The 20,863-nt window shown below is 37.9% G+C and overlaps 1 protein-coding gene across 4 annotated transcripts in view; it reads right to left on the bottom strand.

Moving 5' to 3' along the window:
* Ppp4r4 (protein phosphatase 4 regulatory subunit 4) overlaps positions 1-20,863 on the bottom strand; it is a 94,973-nt gene that overhangs the window by 28,010 nt on the left and 46,100 nt on the right. For all 4 annotated transcript variants that reach the window (XR_006063591.2, XM_006990915.4, XM_042261105.2 and 1 more), the window contains 10 exons: positions 18,909-19,056; positions 18,404-18,477; positions 15,383-15,489; positions 12,460-12,567; positions 8,455-8,576; positions 6,250-6,372; positions 5,129-5,298; positions 4,698-4,817; positions 1,233-1,310; positions 497-580 (listed from right to left, as the gene is read on the bottom strand). Coding sequence is in view for 3 of the 4 variants with exons in the window: in XM_006990915.4 (XP_006990977.1) it covers positions 497-580; positions 1,233-1,310; positions 4,698-4,817; positions 5,129-5,298; positions 6,250-6,372; positions 8,455-8,576; positions 12,460-12,567; positions 15,383-15,489; positions 18,404-18,477; positions 18,909-19,056 (1,134 nt within the window). In the remaining variant the exon portion in view is untranslated. The remainder of the gene's footprint in view (positions 1-496; positions 581-1,232; positions 1,311-4,697; positions 4,818-5,128; positions 5,299-6,249; positions 6,373-8,454; positions 8,577-12,459; positions 12,568-15,382; positions 15,490-18,403; positions 18,478-18,908; positions 19,057-20,863) is intronic.

Below are 20,863 nucleotides of genomic sequence, written 5' to 3'. Positions count from 1 at the left end.
CAGAACTAGGAAAGTAACCTGTCCTTCCTTTCTATAGCATAACACTCATGCAAACTTGTTTATATACATTTACCTTTATTTTTTAGTTATGTGTGTGTGTGTGTGTGTGTGTGTGTGTGTGTGTGGTGATGGAGGGATGCAGTGCTGCAGGAGGCCATAGGAGGGCACTGGATTCCTTTGGAGACAGGAGTTAGTCACCTGTGATCATGAGGTGCCCAATGAGGGAGCCGGCATAGAAGCCAGGCCCTTTACAAGTACAGTACAGCTCTCAGCTGCCAAGCCATCTCTCTAGACCCCTCGTGTAAATTCTAAAGCCAGCTAGGGATGTACTATCTGCCATTCCCGGGTCCTGACAAATACACAGAGGGCTGGACACTGGTCAGCACCAGGGCAAGCACTATTTTAATGTTTCTCACACATTCTTTCACTATTTCCTCACAACCACCCTGTACAAGAAGATGACAGACTTCTAACTTTTCTGAAAGATAAGATTTACCTTATTTTCTTGAACACTGCTTTCTCCACCAATAGACATAAGTTCCAAGATTTCTGGGAGGTGATTTATAAGAGCATCTAGTACCTTTTAAAGAGATATTGATGTGTTTATAATGGTTATTATGTGTCCTCTAAATTAGTTAATTCCATACTTCAGTTTATATACAGAAATATTTCTGACCAAACAACATTAGGAGTATTTTCTATTTAAAAAAATAATAATTGTAGCATCCACTTGTCTGAACTGGAGAAAGGTAATGTCTTTAAAACTGTCACATCAGGTGACACCCTCAGGTATCATGTGATGAGCTAAGTCCCCCCAGGCTAATAGTCATTTTGGTGAATAGAATGTGCCAAACATAGCATCAGATGGAAGAAATTCAGTATCTTTGTGAGTCTGTGTACAAGGTAAAATACTCTCAAAAAATGCTTAGCAAAAATCCAAAATGTGATATGATTATAAGTGTGAACAGAACCTCTAGTAGAAAAATGCAACACTTATTAGGAAAAAAAATGTATCAAAGTATCAATGGTGATTTAATTAAAGGTTCTTTTTTGTCTACTTGTTGGCGCTTCCCAAGTTTCCTTAACAAACAACACACACACTTCCCTTCTTAAAAGCAGATGTACTGGAAGTCCTGATTTCTAAGATCATCCCAGTGATGCAGTGACACAGGCGCTGATATAGTTTGCCTTAACATAAAAGAAGTAAACACCGGAGTGGGAACTTGTCTTACCTCCAGTGATTCATCTTGTAATAGTGTTATCAGTTCTTTGTGTATTAAATATACTCCAGAATTCAGAAGTTTAGATACCTAAAACATAACAATAAAACTCTCAGATTTGAAACCATATAATGCTAAGATACATATTTTTCAATACCTTCTTGTTAAATATTCCTTCTACAGAATAAGTTGCAACATAAATACAACATTAATTTCTAGAAATTTAGCTGCATAGGTCTGTTTCCTAACATGCTAGTTTGTATGGCCACAGGGCAAGATGTCCAGAAGTGGGGAGGGAAAGTACCAAGGATAAGATTACCACCACTAGCACTTCTGCACCAGCCCATAACAACCTACAGGATTAGGCCTCTAATCCACACTTTCAGTCCTAGGACAATCAAAGGGTCTGACGAATAGCCGAGGCATACAGGCACTCATTCCCATTCAAGCTTCTCAATGACAGAAATTGGACTGAAGAAGAAGGCCTTTAGTGACATTGGGGTAGAGTGACTCCCAACAAGGCAGTCTTCCTCCTCCCTGTCAGGGACTGTCCTCAGTCTGAGAGGAACTGACAGTCTGAACCAGTCTAGACCAATGCTTTCGGTTTCATCCCACCAAATAAACTGAGAGCCCACAAAGGTGAGTTCACTCATTTGTACTCTGCCTTTTAAAGGGTGGGAAAAGAAGATAAACTATCCTGGGCTTGAGTCAGTTTGTTTGCAGGGGTTGGAGATGGGAAGATGCCTGAGTAAAGAAAGTGCTTTAAGATCTTTGGCTTTGGGTTGTTTCTAAGTTGTTCAAAATATTTTCAAACTGGCGTTTTCTGAAAAATAAGAATAAAGTTACAATACAGTAATTATCAAATCTAGCTTTAACACTAGATTAGAAAACTGTAAATACAATGGAGAATTTTCACTATTTAAAGGGCAAAATAAAATAAACCCTTTGTTTTAGGGAACTGAGCATTACTCTTAGCCTACACACATTAGGTATGACTGTGAGAATATGAAAACTAGACATTCATAAAATTCATAGAACAACCATCTCCAAAGTGACTCCTATTTCAGAAATACTGATGTGTGTGCATGTTGTTTAGTCTGCTATGAACTATAACTAAAATCAAAGATTAAGCAAAGGCAATAAGAGAAACTAACATTTGCCTAGATATCCTCAGACTCCACTCCCATGCAATTTTCTCTGAAAACTGCATGGTAACCAACCTAACGAACAATAACCTGCAAGTGCCACTGGAAGCACATTCTGCCCTTTCTTCCTCCAAACTTAAGCTTTTGTGGGTCAATTTACAGAGACAATACAACTGTGTAACATTGGGATTACTTTAAATAACCATATCATTTAAGTGGAAGACTTCCTAGGCTTTTTACTATGATTTCATCCATGTCAGAAAAGTGTAATTTTATATTTTTATTTCATTGCTATTCATTTTTGCATGTGTTTTGTTGTGTGCATGTGTATGTGCATATTCACATGTATGTGGGCACATGAAGTTGATGTTGGGTATCTTCCTTGATCACTCTCCACTTTACATATCAAAGGTCTCTCACTTAAACCTAGGGCTCCAGATTCAGCTAGTTTAGCTACCTAGCTTGCTCTGGAGATGCCCTGTCTCTGCCTCCTGAGGGCATGGATTACAGGCAGGCTGCCATGCCTACCAAGATTTACATGGGATATGAACTGATCTTCACACTCAAGCAAGCACTTTACATACTGAGCTATCTCCTTAACCCCAGAAAAGCGCTATCTTAAAGAAGTAGGAGGAGCCGGGCGGTGGTGGCACATGCCTTTAATCCCAGCACTCAGGAGGCAGAGCCAGGCGGATCTCTGTGAGTTTGAGGCCAGCCTGGTCTCCAAAGCGAGTTCCAGGAAAGGCGCAAAGCTACACAGAGAAACCCTGTCTCAAAAAACCAAAAAAAAAAAAAAGAAGAAGAAGAAGAAGTAGGGAATATGACTCAACAGCCTGAAAAAGCTTAAATAACATTTATAATGATGCTATGAATATCCTTCATTCTCTCAGCTAATCTAGTAGTGTTTTGACATGGGGTACAATGCAAGCAAGATGATGAAATATTCTTACTGGCAATAAGAATTTACTATAGCATTTACAAGGAAAGAAAAGATTTTTATATCTATTATAAAGAGGCTGTCATATGATTATTTTGAATTGACAAGTTATAGCTTATATATTGTGATGGTTAATACTGATTGTCAGTGTGACAGGATCTAGACTTCCTCTAGCAGACAAACTTCAGCACCCATCTGTGAGAGAATTTTTAGATTAGATTATCTTAGGTGGGAAGATCCACACTGTCTTAGTTATTATTAGCTTCAGCTGTCAACCTGGGACGTCACCTGGGAAGAGGAGCTTAGCTGAGGAATTGCCTGGATTAGACTAGCCTGGGGTATGTGTGTGGAGCACTGTCTTGGCTGACAGTGGATATGGGAAGGCCCAGGCCAAACTGTGTGAGAAAGCTAGCTGAGAGTCACAGAGCAAGCCTGGAAAGCAGCATTCCACCACAGTCCCCGCTTTGAGCTTCTACTTGAGTTCTTGCCTCAACTGCCCTCAGGGATGGGCTATGATATGGAAGCGTAACCACGTAAACCCTCCTCCCACAAGTTGCTTTCGGTCCTGATACTTAGTAGAGCAGCAGAGAAGTGAATGAGGACACACTCTAATTACGGGCAGCACCATCCATGGCCTGCCATCCTGGACTAAATAAAAAAGAGGAGTTGGGAGCAGCATTCTTTGCTCTGCTCCCTGACTGTGGACTCCAAGTGGCAGCCTGGGTGCCTTCTGCTCCTGCCACCAGACCTTCCCCACCACGATGGACTGTGCCCCAGACCTACGAGCTAAAGTCAACCCTTTCTTCAACTGCTCTTGTCCTGTATTTTGTCACAGCAATGAGACAAGTGATGGACATACGCCTGGCAACTGTTGCATACATGTGTTTTTACTGCCATCCTCTGAGAAACAGGCCCCTGATTTCAACTTCAAAGATGAAAGTTAATTATGTTCACCATAAAACTTTGTTTTACTTTTTACATAATTTATGGAAAGTTATACAGCTGAAGCTAAAAGCTATGCTCATAAAAATTCACTTACAGTAAAAGCAATAAATGTAAATAATTTGTTACTCAATTTTCCATTTACCCTAAAACTACTTAAACATAAGGGCAAAGTACAAATATGATAATGTCTGCCTTAAAGTAAGTATTCAGTTTAGATATGCTGAAAAATAGGTTAATGAGTAAATGAATATAATGTATTTATGTAAATGGATTCTGTAAACACACTAAAAAGAGAAGAGAATTATGAGAATTCAAAAATAAGACTTAAAACTATAACATGAAAGAGCTATGGAATCTCTATCTCATAACACGTCTGTAAATATAGCATACAGAATATTAAAACAGCATCTACTATACACAGACAGAATCAACATGTATTCTCAGACTTACTTCATAAAAGCAAATAGCAATAGTGTATCTGACTGGTACTTCAGGGTCATGACAAAGGCAGAAGAATGTAGAATAGAGTTCCATGTGGAAGTTTTTAGGATCAACAAAAACAATCATGGCCTAGTGGAGGTGGAAGGAGATGAATGGGAAGGAGAGAAAAACATGCATCAATACCTAATATAATCATCTCACTAAAACTGAAATTATATCCTATTAAGCATATTTAATAAAAAATTATGTTTGTAAAACCCAAAAGCATGCACATAATTCTGATTTACATGCAGAAATATAAATTCCACCAATATTTGCTAAATACTTCCTATACAGTTAAACAGCAGGTGTCAGAGATGTAAATATTTTAATGCATTCTACTCATATATTTTAAAGTCATAATCAGCACACCCAGTAAATACAAACAAGTATTTTATTACCGGAAAGTTGTAAGCACAGTTCTTTCGTACTGAAGTATATTTCTTCTCCTGCTCTGCGATTTGGGATGGAATCTGGTTTTCATTGTGGCCATTTTCTTGTTGCAAACCCAACGTACAAAGTTTCTTATAAAATTCCAAAAATCTCAAGTGTTGATCTGGAGTGAAAATTCCTAAAACAAAGGTAAAACCTGTGTCCAACATTTCAATTGTAAACAAGAATTTAGAAAAAGAAATTTAAAGTGCAATAAAAACATATGTAGAACAAAATCTTTAGGATAATGGTTACAGATGGTTCATAATTATAGCAATGAGAAAAGAACTACTCTAAAGAAAGCTAACAGGTCATATTGTTTCACCTTGTGCTTACTTTAATAATATTTTAATTTTAAAAATGCAAACTACAGAAAACAAGAATCATGTCTACATTAGTCACACAGCTTGTGGAGAACTAAGATATCATCATCATCAGGACTGTACTTATAATACTGTTGTTTATTTATGGTAAATGTTTTAAAATCTGCAGGAAAAATGCACATGTAACTACAGAGAAGGAACCTAAGCACCTAGCCTGGATGATGTCAAAGTGACTAGAAATACTATTAATTAACAGAACAGTTCCAGTTCTCTTAGCACTAAGAATCTGCTGAATATTATAAAATACTTTTTAATTACCAGATGTCTGCAATCCACATAAAGTATATTACTATGCTAGATAAGAGCTTAATTCTTACATGGTTACAGTAAGCTAAGAATATGCTCAAATACCTCAACTCTTGGGTATTGGTCTACATTCTAAGCTGAACTAGTCACATGCTATATTTATTATTTGAAAAATGGCTTTAATGTTATTCTCACTACACACCAGCAGTTAACATACCTGACCTCCTATTAGCACACTCCAACTTAAAGATACAAAATGCCCAGTAATTCCAAGGGCTATGCTTATTTGACTCTTTCAAACAAGGTTCCGTCCATGAAAATGTCATTTCTAGATGTGTTCTAAATTACATTACCATAAAACTTCACACACTTGAGAACAAGTGCTCCGCGTAAAGAGCTGACTGAAGTGAGTAGGAGCAGGAGAGAAAAACAACTAGTCTTGCAAGCCCTGTGTAACATACCATAGAGTCCATGGCATAGCTTTCCTAAATGAAAAGATAAAGAAATAAGAATTGATTCATCTGCTTTGAAAGATTTTTCACAGAATGATTTCACTAAGGGAAGTATAGTTTGACTTCTGTCATCTGAAAGACAAAACAAAACAACATATAGTTTAGAGCTAGTTGCTCACGTTACCATGTGGAAACTAACACACATATACCCTCCAGAAGAAACACGTCTATGTTGGACTAACAACGATAGAAATATTTGATAACAGTGACAGGAAGGACTGGCGACAAGGGGTGAGATCACCAGAAACTTTAAGTTTGGACTTCTAAGGAGCCACTGAGGAATGAAGATAGGGTCATCACAATTAAAACAATAAGGTGACTGAGATCTTGAGTCTGAACCACCAGAAGAGTTCTAACATTTTCAATTTAAGTAGAAAGATGGCAGGCCCAGGAAACTTCTAATTCTCTCTTTCATTCATCCCATGACACACTTAACTATTTTTTTTTTAAATCAAAGTCAACTTGAAATGTAACCTGTCTACTTAATTTTATGTTCTTACTTAGCATAAAATTAGATGGCTCTTAGAAGTTGACCCATTCTTTAAGTATATCTACTTAGGTCATATGCTGCTGACAGATTAGCAATATTTAAGTCTCCCTTCCAGGCACTCTTGAAAACCCCCACAGTTTGATTAAGCTATCAGACGTGCATCAGTACTTATGAGTAAGAAGCTGTAACAGGGGCAGGACTGTTACTGCTATTACAACTGCTATTACATCCCAATTCAGGGCCTTATCTTCAGTTGTTATCAAATGAAATTCATACAATATTGACTGCTTAACAAAGCAAGCATTATATGAAGAGGGAGAAGCTTTGTTAGATGAAGAATAATAAATGGTCTTAGAACTTAAAGAACAAACCAGCAAAGAAACTAAACACACAAAATGATGAGTCAATGAGGTCACCATTTTAAAGAGTGGCATAGGCAGGGGTCTGAAAGCAGGTTTCATAGATGATCTAGATTTTGCAGGTTATTTGTTCTAACCATCCAGCTCTGTCCCCATAGCACCAAAATAGCTACACACAATATATACACAAGTGAACATAGTTAAGTTCCAATAAACTTTAGCACAACACACAGGATTGAGTGAGCTTCCAAATAACCTTCTAAGCTCTCATGTAAGGAATTTGAAAAGATGAGAGGAAAATATATTTGAACCGGACACTACAAGAAGCCTAGAAGTCATATAGGACAAAAATAGAGAAGGGAAAAAAGAAAACTAGAGGCAAATCAGGAGAGGAAAGTGGACATGAAAGGCCAGAGAGGTGCTGGAGTCGGAGCACCAGGAGAAGAGCAGGAGGAAATAAAGGAAGGTCTGCGACAACGGAACCCCATGCAGTGAAGGGGAAAAGACCAAGGGCAACATTTCCAGTCTGGATCCTGCTGGTGCCCCCAATATTAGAGGTAAGAAGATTCATTTAATTATGTGCAGTTTTGCTCCTGTGATTTATCATATTACCTCAATGATCATTCTGAAATAACGTTGTCTATACTGCAATAATCTTCAGAGGTCCTCTCAGTTCAGACAAAATGTTGATAGTCCCAGTGAATCCAGTCCTAATTACACAACTGACTTTCACCCCTCAGTCCTGACATTTAGCCCTCCAAGTGTTACCTTGTCCTGGTGGCTAACATACACAAATGAACTACTCGTGCAGGACTAGACACCAATCTAGGCCTGGGCACACACTTGGTAGGGCAGCTAGCTAGCTGTTCTGTGGCTTGGTTTGCAGAGGAACAAGAAATGCCTTCTTACACATTCCCACTGCATTATCTACTCCAAATTTCTCCTCCCGTGACCAGATTTCTGGCATTAAAATATTATTAAAAAAGAATTCATTTAGGCGTGTTATAATCATGTTATAATCATTTAGACATGTTACAATCAGGACTTAACATCAGTTAGTTGAGGAAGTTAAGGGCTACTTCTCAAGACAAATTCAACTTCTACATGTCAGTTAAGTTTTGAAGATAGAAATATACAGCAGCACAAGATTCCAGGAGGGTAAGAGTAGAAGCATGGAAGACATCAAAAGGGAAGAATCATAAAATTCTGAACAAAAAATGCCGAATCATTCTTTGCTCCTTATTAGTAATATAAAACTGGGAAACAGTCTTTCAGAAATAAAGATGTGTGCACATGCAGATTTACCTGTATCAAACATGTCAAGCATGTTAACCAAGGTTTCAAAAGCAGCAAGCCGCACACTGCCACTCTCGTCCCCAGAGAGTTCTATTAACTCGGGGAGCACCACACTCTTTGTCAGTTCTGTCCTGCACAATAAGCAGTAGAGGAGAGTAAGTCAGATCAGCAAACCTGCAGCAGAGTCCAGTGAAAGCAAGTGATTAGCCCAGCTGGTCCCAGCGCCCCACTCTAGTCCCCGAGCATGCCATCTGGTTAGGAAAGCAGCCATGGGTGTAAGAAGTACAGGGTAGATATGGGAGAAGTGGTGGGGGGTGGTGAGGAAATATAATTAAAATACATTGCGTGAAACTCTCAAAGAATTAAAAATATTTAAATAAAGAAATACTAGTAATATGATTAAACCAATTCTAATTTCTCCTGTAAACTACTGTTAGCTATAGAAATTTTAATGACTAGGACATTATATTAAGCTTTATAAATTATATCATTTTCTATTTTAAAGAAACTTCAGGAAATGATCCAGCTAAATAAAAAAATTTATTAGAAGTATTTGTCAAAATTCAAGCAAAATCATTTGATCTAAAATTGGGGACATATGTTATTTTTCTAATCATCTGAAGTACAACATAACAATAATTAGTTTTCCCACAGAAGAATGACAGACAGCACTGGATAGTCCACAAAAAGAATAAGGTCTGAAAGATGCTTTTAGAGACGAACTAACGTTTAGAACATAGTGATGAGCAGCACACAGCACTTCACTCCTACTGATGCCGGGGTCCAGACTGGGTAAAGAAAGTCTTAACAGATAGCCAGCTTTCCTAGATGCAATATGGAAGACAGCATAAATCATATCCAGTATATTATATTGACAAAGTTTTTTAAAAAAATAGCAGAGGCAGGTGGATCTCTGTGAGTTCAAGGCCAGCATAGTCTATAAACTAAGTTCCATGCCAGCAGTGAGACCAACTAAAAACAAAAAACAAAAAAAACAAATAAATTAATAAACAAATGAATAAATCTCAAAAAAAAAAAAACAGATTAAAAGCTGGGAGGGGTAGCATACACCTTTAATCCCAACACTGGGGAGGCAAAGACAGGTGAATCTCTGAGTTTGGGGCCAGCCTGGTTTGCATAGTGAATTCCAGGCCAGCAAAGGCTACATAGTGAGACCCTGTCAGAATAGATAGATAGATAGATAGATAGATAGATAGATAGATAGATAGATAGATAGATAGATAGATAGATAGATAGATAGATGAATCAATCAATCAAACAAACAAACAGAAGATAGTTCCTTCAGTTTCCTCACACGAGTCTGGAATGAAATTTTCTTCTATGCTGTCTATAATTACTGCATTTGTTGTATGATGGGGCATCATCTTGAACCTCAGTGGACCATGTGGTAGATAGTTCCTCCCCGACCACACATCTAACAGTATACCTCTAAGCAATTCATACATTCATCTCTCTCTTCTGAACTCGGAGAGTGATGGTGTACAACTATTCACTATGTATTTGAATTTTCAATTCTATTTTAATTTTTAATAAAGTTAATTTTAACTTTATTTAAACTTTCACTCTCACAGCTTTTTCATCTCAAGAATGTCACCTCATTAAATCTTCAGCCACATTGTATTAGTGAGAATTTAAATAACTTTAAATGTTAAGGAGAGAATTAATTTTCTCTTTTCATTAGAGCCAAAACCAGTTTTGTTTTGTTGGTTTTTTTATTATTATTCTTATAAGAAGGCAATGGGAACTTTAAGACATAGGGAATACTGGGAGTTTTTCAGACACTGGAGACATGCCCTGGAAACAGAATGCCCCTTCTTCTTCCTTATTTTTGTTTACTGGTCAAGAAGTAATGGCTGTGCTCCACCACTTTCCACCATTGTGGTTGATATATTGTGCACCCCAATAAACTTATCTGGGAGTCAGAGAACAGAACAGCCACTATATTAATCATAAAGGTTAGGCAGTGGTAGCACATGCCTTTAATCCTAGCATTCCAGAGGCAGAGATCTATGGAGATCTCTGTGATTTCAAGGCCACACTGGAAACTGAGCCAGGCATGGTGGCACAAACCTTTAATCCCAGGAAGTGATGGCAGGAAGCAGAAAGGTATATATGGCATGAAAACCAGGAACTAGGCTTTTAAGTTTTTAGGCTTTCAACAGCAGTTCAGCTGAGGTTCATTCAGATGAGGACTCAAGAGGCTTCCAGTTTGAGGAAACAGGATCAGCTGAGAAGTTATCGAGGTAAGGTTAGCTGTGGTTTGTTCTGTTTCTCTGATCGTTCGCATTCACCCCAATACCTGACTCTGGGTTTGTTTTTAATTAATAAGACCTCTTTTAAGATTTGTGTTACACACCATGATGTGCTGTCTCCCTAGAGACCCAAAAGCAAGAGGAAAAACCTCTAAATGATGACTCAAATACACCTTTTCTCCCCATAAGCTGTTCCAGCATCTGTTAAAACAATGGAAAGCTGACTGACACAACTAGATATAAGGTACCTTTACCTTTCAGTTATCAGGACCATGAAAAGTCCTGTAATTACATTTGTAATAAGACAAAAGAACTCAGCAGCAAATAAATATGCATATGTGGTCAATAAAATTGGTTCATTAAAAGATTCTAATCTACTGAAGTTGGTATATTCTCTGTAATTTTATTTTCATAAATTAATCCTTTTTAAAAAATCCCAAAATTTGAACGTACTTGGTGTGGTGGTTTGGTTCTGTTTGAATGCTTGGTCACCAGTTGGAACTGCTTGGGAAGGACTAGGAGATGTGGCCTTGTTAGAGAAGGCCACATCAGACCCAGTCTCTCTCTGTCTCTGTCTCTCTCGCCCTTCCTCTCTTTCTCCCTCTGCCTGCTGCCTGTGGATCAGGATGTAAAGCTCTCAGCTACTGCTCCAGTGCCATGCTTGTCTGCTTCCCACCATGATGACTATTAACTAACCCTCTGAAACTGTGAAAGCCTCCAGCCAAATGCCTCCTTTTATAAGTTGCTCATGGTATCACTTCACAGCAACAGAACCATAACTAAGAAACTTGGCCTTCCCATTTTTTAAACAAGAAAAAAAAGTCAGGTGGTAAAAAAAAAAAATCAAATTCTGATTCTGATTCATAAGCATAGGTTTAGATGAGACTGGGTTAATTATAGTCCATAGTGATCCAACAATAATGTAGCCTCAAAAGACTTATCAGAAAATAGTTTTGAGATCAAAACAAAAGAACTGATTAGCAGACATAACACAAAGTATATAACTATGTCCTGATTCTGTCAGTGATATCCTAAAGCTTTCCAAAGCCACCATTACCATAAGCTCACTGTCCTTATCTGTGAAAAACAATAACAGATGAAATCAATGCAGTATCTACTAAAAATAAAACACCAATGTTTCTCAACTAACTTTAGAATCCTTAAAACAAAAATCACTTCCCAAGTTGGTTTTTTAGATATTTCCTTTAATACTATACTTGTACCCTGACCTGGGAGCTAATTTTAAGCAGAGGGTGGACTGCCTATCCTAGGTCTCTACTTCCTGAACAGTATGTCCCCAAAGGGCAAGAAGAACCACAAATCCAGGAGCACACAGAGCTTGGAATTGCATAGGGACACACTTCAATGACAGTAAACCCACCTAAAACACTTAAAAATATAGCCAGGTTAAGGTCATCCAAAAGAAATTTTCAACTATAGTCCAGATAAGGTTTCTGTTGGGACATGGTCCCTAGTTGGACCTGGTTGCTTAGAACTATAACTGAATAACCAGGGTGAGAAAGAAAGAAACTGATGTTAATTGAATATCTACTGCCATTCTAAACACATCCCCTCTTATCTCTCTTGCTGTAGACATATTAGGAGAGGCCTGCTATGATCATTTGGAGAAAGCACATAAAGAAATGAATAGCACACTTTCATGGAATACATGAGCAGGATATGCCTGTCTCACAATCTGGAAATAAGACTGTGTGGCATAAGGACTTGGAAATATACTTACCCAATGCCCTGAGCTATATTTTCTAACTGCCGACACATACAAGATCGAACTTCATATTCCACATCTTGACAGAGTGATTTTACCAGGGGAAGTATTTCTCTTTTAATGCTGAGGAAGACAGATTAAAAAACACACACACACACATGTAAATGAATGAACATTTTTTTACTAATATTTTCAAATAATTCTCAAAATTTCAAATTACCACATATGAGAGATAACATTTTTGAATTTTTAGATTTGTATGTTTAATATGGAGTGTCTGTAGAAATCAGGAAGCCAGAAAGGGCACGTGAGATGGTGGGAGGAAGAGGCTTTGAGGGAGGGGATAGGAGAGTACTTACGATATGAAAATAGTACAGGGGAAATATTGGGAATTAAAGGTTTGAGCAGGGATTAAAGCAGGAGAATGGAGGGAGAAATGAAGTGGAGAGTGAGTGTGGTAGTCTGAGTAAAAATGACCCCCACAGGCTCATATATTTGAATGCTTAGTCATCAGGGAATGGCCGGGCGGTGGTGGCGCACGCCTTTAATCCCAGCACTCGGGAGGCAGAGCCAGGCGGATCTCTGTGAGTTCGAGGCCAGCCTGGGCTACCAAGTGAGTTCCAGGAAAAGGCGCAAAGCTACACAGAGAAACCCTGTCTCGAAAAACCAAAAAAAAAAAAAAAAAAAAAAAAAAAAAAAAAAAAAAAAAAAAAAAAAAAGAGGTGTGGCCTTTTAGAGGAAGTGTGGCACTGGCAATGTGCTTTGTGGTTTCAAAATCTCAAGACAGGACCATTGTCTCTCTCTCTCTTCCTGCTGCCTGCAAACCTGGGTGAAGAACTCTGAGCTACCTCCCTAGCACCATGTCTTCCTGCTTGCATCCATGCTCCCCACCATAATAATAATATATTAAACCTCTGAAACTAGAAGTGAACCCCAATTAAATGCTTACTTTTGTAAGAGTTACCGTAGTCATGGCATCTCTTCACAGCAACAGAACATTGACTGAGACAGTGGGTTAACCAAAACTAAGGTATATGGAAAAGCTTTAAGGAAAACTACTGCTTTGTCAGGTAATTTTTAAGGTACAATTTTTTTATAAAGGAGTTTGAATGGCAGAACCCTGCATGGGTATACAATATTTCTTTCCAAAGAAGACATGGGTTATTAAATTAAAATATTGGTGCCAGATGTGGGATATCTCTCTACTAGTGAAATTCTTGGCTTCCCATGTAATTATATAGTAAGACCCTATTACTTAAGACACAACATACTTTAGTTGAAGGACATAGAGAGAACAAGCCATAACTGACATGAAAACTTCTACCCTGCTGGCTAGCTTTCATGGTTCCAGAAGGTACAATGTAGGTGACCAGTAGAGAAAAGTTATCAATAGAATTATCCAGTGGTTGATCTTGCATGCCACAATACTGTGAGGCAAGATGTGACTACTGGTACAAAAGTGGCATGACTGTTATGGTAGTAAGGAACTACTTTCTGATTGGGTTTTAGTTCTGTTCCATGGGATGGAATCCATGTCTATTGCTGTAAGTCTGGTCAAAAGCCCACAGCTAGGGAGGGTATAGGCCTTAGGTAGAAACTCACCACAGTTGTTCTGCTAAATGAACAGTTGTCAAAATGCCTATAAGTATTTATGTATTCTCATACATTAGTGTGGCTCTCAACTAAAAATAATGCTTCTTTTGGTGGTAGGAGAAGTCAGCACAAAGATTCACATCTAGTCCAAGTGCTGAGAGTAAGTGCCCACTGAGTATTCAACCCTAAATTGGCCAGCCCTACAAGAATCAGGGACCACTGAGAAAGAGAGCTCAGAAAGAATGTGAGAAACACAGATGGAGAGACATGCTGTGAAATTCTGTCTTCTGGATATGGCATGGCTGTTGTCCACGTTAATTTACAGCAGCTGTGGTTGCTGGCATAAGGACAAATCAGGAATATAGTTGACAGTCCAGCATGGACGGGAAAAGGACACATGAAGTTCTACTCCTAGCTGAGGAGCTACTGGCAACTAATAGCTATGTGGGGGTTGCTTTTCTCCAGGGTTGGGGGTAGGTTGCCCTACATCCATATGCATGCAGGCAGCACTGATTGGTAAATCATTTTTTAAAAAGAAGAGAAAGAGGACATGAAAGTGGGAAGGGAAGTATCTGGAGGAGCTTAATGGGAGTAAAGGGGCATTTGGGTTAGATATGCTGTGTGTGTGTGTGTGTGTGTGTGTGTGTGTGTGTGTGTGTGTGACATTGTTAAAGAATAATATTAAAATATTCTTTAAAATCATAACTTGCCTTATTAACCATATACTTTAACATTAGGTTTACCAGTTTATAATGCATTTTTACATGTGTTATTAAATTGGAATGTTACTATCAGTTACTTGTAACTTATAACAGTATCTGTCCCAGCAGTTAAATGCCAATAGCTAATTCAAAAGGCTTTAGTAATGAAATGTCTGACTCTGGCAACTGTCAGTCAAAATATACTTCTGCTTTGATGTTTACTCTCATGTTATAACACACCAAGTGTGAATATGTGTCATTTGTTATCTAGGTAGAGAGCAGCATGTACACTGTAGACATGTTCTGTTATGAAATTATTCAAAATAAGGAATTCATAATGGTGATGTAAGAGATCCTATCTTTATGTCATGTTTACCAATTTTGGAAGTCCCAAGATAATGCTATTTTATCTTCACAAGAAAACATTGTATGAGATTGGGAAGACTTGATCTTGAAAATCCATGAAACTGAGAAGAAATGCTTCCAGTAAGTAGATTTCTGTCAAAGAAGTCTATACAGCTAAAATGGTTAAGTTTGTGAGTAATGTAGAATAACACAAAAGTAATCATTGTTGATACAGCCATTACATATTTTAAATCATTTTAATTTGATAAAAGAGACAAAAATTATACATACATACTTACCTATGGGCATCAAATTTATTGGTTAGTTTTCCTAAAATTTTACAGCTAACTAAACGCGACTGGACAGTTTGAGAAAGTTGTGCCTTGGAAACAAGTGGATTGAGAATCTAAAAGGAAACAATTTAGAGAATAAATGTAGGAAGTATTATACATTCTTGTCACTAACATCAACTTCTTCAAAGAATGTTTTCATGTTTTTTTTTTTTTTTTTTTTTTTTTGGTTTTTCGAGACAGGGTTTCTCTGTGTAGCTTTGCGCCTTTCCTGGAGCTCACTTGGTAGCCCAGGCTGGCCTCGAACTCACAGAGATCCGCCTGCCTCTGCCTCCCGAGTGCTGGGATTAAAGGCGTGCGCCACCACCGCCCGGCATGTTTTCATGTTTTAAACTCTTTTAAATAACATACATTACAATTGAGATACATGGTCATTCTTAACTCAGAGCACTTTCTTTGTCTTCTTGGCTAAGGAAAAGATGTCAAACTACGCAACTAAAACCAATTAGGAGAAAGCGCTGGAGTAAAGCTCATGGCAAACACTGCAGTGATCTGCGTGCATATCAAGATAATTTTGAGCCGGGCGGTGGTGGCGCACGCCTTTAATCCCAGCACTCGGGAGGCAGAGCCAGGCGGATCTCTGTGAGTTCGAGGCCAGCCTGGGCTACCAAGTGAGTTCCAGGAAAAGGCGCAAAGCTACACAGAGAAACCCTGTCTCGAAAAACCAAAAAAAAAAAAAAAAAGATAATTTTGAAAACACATTTTTAACAGAGAAAAGCAAATTAGTTACCAGATACTCTGAACTTTTTTTCAGAGGGAGTTTTATATTTATCCTAAAAATAGAGAAAAATCTATTTAGGAATTCTGTTACTTGAACATAATAACCAAAGTCTGGTGCTATATTATGCATCTACTAGGCACTCAAACATTCGTTAGCATGGCACACTGCAAAGAATTATGAATAGTGGTCTGTTATTCTAGCACCAACTCTTTAATTTTTAACCTTGCTATTTCTCATCCCAAGGATTCTATCAAAGATCACATGCAAGAAATGCTGAGCACTCTTGAGTAGCAATTGCCTCATTCACATTCACACTGCTCTTCAAAAACACAAAGAGCACATCTCTACATTGTGCTCAGTGCAATATGTGTGATGGCCAGCTACTTGTCATCAGGTACACATTCTTATAACTGGATAAAACTTGCCATTTTAAAGAGCATTCTGGTGTTGTGACAGAATGACAAACTATAATAAGGACAAAGACACAATAAAATCAGTGGAGGGTATTTCAATGAATAACTTTTTGCCATGGTATGTGTGCAAAGAAATATATACAGGGATAATGTTCAAGATGTCTAGAAGACAGATTTGCTGCCCATTTTTTCTAGCCTGTCATCTTAATTTATAATAAAATCTTTCAAGAGGGACTGAATGAACCACACTGGAAATTAAAAGGCAAATAACCAACTGCGAATAATCTTATACAAATATGTACAAATGTAACAAAAGATGGTAGAGAGATGGAATATGTAAATAGTGCTTAAAGAATAAGATCAGATAATTTCTTTTTTTAAAAAGATTTATTTATTTATTATGCAGTGTTCTCCCTGCATGTATGTCCGCAGGCCAGAAGAGGGCACCAGATCTCATCACAGATGGTTGTGAGCCCCCATGTGGTTACTGGGAATTGAACTCAGGACCTCTGGAAGAACAGTAGGAGCTCTTAACCTCTGAGCCATTTCTCCAGCCCCATGATCAGATAATTTCTAAAGAATAAGTACAAGTAAAAAAAAATAATAAATAAAAGATACTGGGAGGTAGTGGCGCAAGCCTTTAATCCCAGCACTCGGGATGCAGAGGTATGGGAGCCCAGTTTCGGGTTCCTCGTGGCTTACCCAGCAGGCCCACATAGAGGATGATTAGGACCACGGGCTCGAGTGCAGTTGTCTGAGATGGTCTGCACTTGGCTGTGCTGGGGGAGGAGGTCTTTTGTTCCACCTCTTGGCGTCTCTATAAAAACCCTGGGGCAGAGACAGTCGGGGCCTGTTGGAATAGGTTCCAGGCCCTCTCGAGGCTATCCTGTATTTTCTATCTGTTTATCTCCGCAATTAATCCTTCTATCTAATATTTCCTGCTGCTCGCACTCAAGAGAACTCTGGGGAGCTGTGGGGCTGGTGGGTAAACACCCCACACAGAGGCAAGTGGATCTCAGTGAATTCAGCGCCAGCCTGGGCTACAGAGTGAGTTCTAGAACAGCCAGGACTGGGACACACAGAAACCCTGTCTCAAAAAAAAGTACAACTAATTTGATACAATATATGACAAAACAGTCAACAGTATAATTTAAAATTTCCAATTAAAATGTAGTCATGCCTTTAGCCTATCAAATTAAGCAGGAACACCATTTTTGTTGTTGATTTTGAGGCAGGGTCTCATGTAACCCAGGCTGACCTCAAATTCACAATATAGCCAAGGAGGACCTTGAACTCCTAATCTTCCTACCTTTGCCTTCTGAGTGCCAGGACTGCAGGTATATGAACCTGGGGATCAAAGCCAGGCTTCTGTGCACACTAGGCAAGCAGTCTACCAACTAAGTCACATGCTCAGTGGAACACTATTTTTAATAAAAACTCAAGGTAACTACATTTCACCAGGTGATACCACCTTTGTGGATGCCACAGTTAAAAAACTATCAGAAAAGCTCTACAGAGATGCTTTGATAGTAAAATTTAAGGCTGAAAATGGCTTCTAGCATGTAACAAGTAAAATAATTTGCAACTACACACAGGAAATAACGTTCAGTGGAAAGTGACCACTCTCAGATTCAATATGATTACTGACATGACAAGCAGCAAACCACACAGAGGGGGAAATCTGAAGGACATATATCAAAAACTTAAAAGCAGCCAACTACAGAAGTATAAATTATTTTTCTTCCTTACATTTTCTGAGTTATGTTGCTTTCACAATGGAAAACAATCTTATTCCTTAAAAAAGAAAGAGAGAGAGAAGAAAAAACACAGTATTACCTCATGCCTCAGAGTTTCTTTTGGTAATAATTCTATTGCAGAGAGAAGTGTTTCCAGCCATGCATTGCTGACACCTAATGGGCAAAGACACAACACGCCGGATTAAACATCTCAGGTGCAAGTGCACTCTCAACTTATCCACTACCAGTCGCAATCACATTTTATTACAAAATAAGAAGAATTAGTATTATTACTATTCTAAGACATTTTCCACAGCTTTTGTCTTGACTAACTTTAGAAAATTTTAAACACTGAAAAATAATTTAAAGGGGATAATTCTAACTCAAGGTATTCTGTTTTCACTATAGGATAACCCCATGAACATAAATGTAAAGAAAAACATCTAAGGAAATAATAACCCCGAGAAACTAGTGTGTTCTCGCTCCCAGGGGTATTTCTTAGAGAGATCTCAGCTATTTTCATTAGGTCCACAGATGGCAAATGAACCACAGCCATTTGCTAGATACCATAAACAGGAATGTAATTAAGTATGCTCGGCCCTGACCTGTGTCCCTGTGCTCCAGGTGCAGGAGAATGACTTGCAGGAAGGAGTGTGCATAGGTGTGGACTGACATTGATTCTTCCTGCAGAATGGTCAGAAATGACACTGCAGCTGTTAGCTGCATTTCCACGCTTGCAACATGCAGGACTTCCTGTGTGATCAGAAAGAATTAGCTATTTATTGAGATGAGAGGTCAGAAGGGTAATGCTTAAAAGAGCCAAGGTTACAGAAAGTGAACAGTCATACTCCACAAATCACTAAATACAACCTTTAAGGATGCACCTCTTATTACTTAAGAGGACCATATTAAACCATCCCTAATATTTATTCAATGACAAATTTCTTAAGAAATCTTAAATGTTTTAAGAATTTATACAACAAATAACATTCTTTTGCTTTACTGGATGAAAATGATAAACCACATGTAAAATTTTAAAGAACAGAGTAGGTGGTTTGTTTTTCTTATTTAAAATTTTATTTGAACTTATTACTGAAATCTTAAATATTTTAGACAAAATTATTTAAAATGAAGAAGAACAGATGTTAGAGCATGATTTAAAATTACATTCAGTTAGTATGTGCTGACAGTAAGTATATGAGGAATTTGGGATGATTTCCAGAGTAGGTGGTTTTGGTGGATTTGAACTTTTACACTGCTAATAGCAATATGCAGATGTCATCCTACTGAGCACAATAACGTCAAAGCTCAATGGTGTGTCTTCTCATTCCTGCATTTCTGTTTCAAAAATAAACATCATAAAGGTTGAAGAGATAACTCAATGACTAAGAGCTTGTACTGCTTTGGCAGAGGATCTGAATTCAATTCAACCAGCACCCAGGTCAGGCAGCTCTTAACTGCCTGTGACTCTAGCTCCAAGGATCTAATGAATCCTTCTTGCCTCTGCAGATAACCCCATTCATATGCACATCCCTCTGGACAGATACACAAGGCTACACATAATTAAAAATAGAACAAATCTAAAATAAACAAACATTATACATTCTCATGTAAGAAGGGAAATACTTAAGAATGTACAAATGGCCAGGTGTGGTGGCACATACTTTTAATCCCATCACTGGGAGGCAGAGGATCTCTCTGTGAGTTCCAGGCCATCCTGATCTACAGAGGGGATTCAGGCCTGCAAGAGCTACACAGTGAGACCCTATCTCAAAAAAAAAAGTGTAAATGCAGTTTCTTTTCCCTTGATACAACTGATCAGAGAATAAATTACCATGAAGTAAACAATTTAAGGGCGTTTCTTAAATATAAGAATGTTTCTAAATAATAAATTATATTCATAGCCATTTAAAAATTTGAACATGCATATTCAAATTTAAAGCCTATATTAAAATATACACTTTTAATACATCAAAGGCTGAAAAATAAACTAAGGAAGCCTTATCAAATATTGAGATAACTACTTCTCTACAAGCCTGTTGGTTTTAGGGGTGTCTGTAAAATGTAAAGGCAGAGAAGAATTTTTTTTTTTTTTGCTCAATTATATAAATTGTGATAACTTCACTTATATGTCAGTTTTGTGACTAGCAGAGCAAAGTTATCAGAACGTCATGATACTTATAAAGTTAAGTTTTTGTGATCTTAGGAAAACTACCCTTTCTGCATTATTTCCTTATATAATAAAAGTCAGTTACAACATGACCATCATACAAATTTAAATCATTTAAACAGCTTTTATTTGTACAATTTACTAACTTATTATGCAAATGACCATTTAAATAATGACTACTGTACATCCAGTACCTTTCTCTACACTACCCTTGAGTTCATAGAAGGAACAGCACCTTGCCTACATCTTCACTGGTCTTGTCCTAAAACCTATGCTTCCTGTCACCTTCTTCCTCTCTGTTAGTAAATGACAACTGTTTTCACAAGCTTCTTAGTCTACAAACTTCAAGGTCATCCTTAGCTCCCCTTTTTACCTCACTTGACCCATCAA

Source organism: Peromyscus maniculatus, chromosome 14, assembly GCF_049852395.1.
Source record: "Peromyscus maniculatus bairdii isolate BWxNUB_F1_BW_parent chromosome 14, HU_Pman_BW_mat_3.1, whole genome shotgun sequence".
NCBI lineage: Eukaryota > Metazoa > Chordata > Mammalia > Rodentia > Cricetidae > Peromyscus > Peromyscus maniculatus.
Note: the sequence above shows the minus strand (reverse complement) of the source record. Positions and strands in the feature narration are given on the sequence as shown.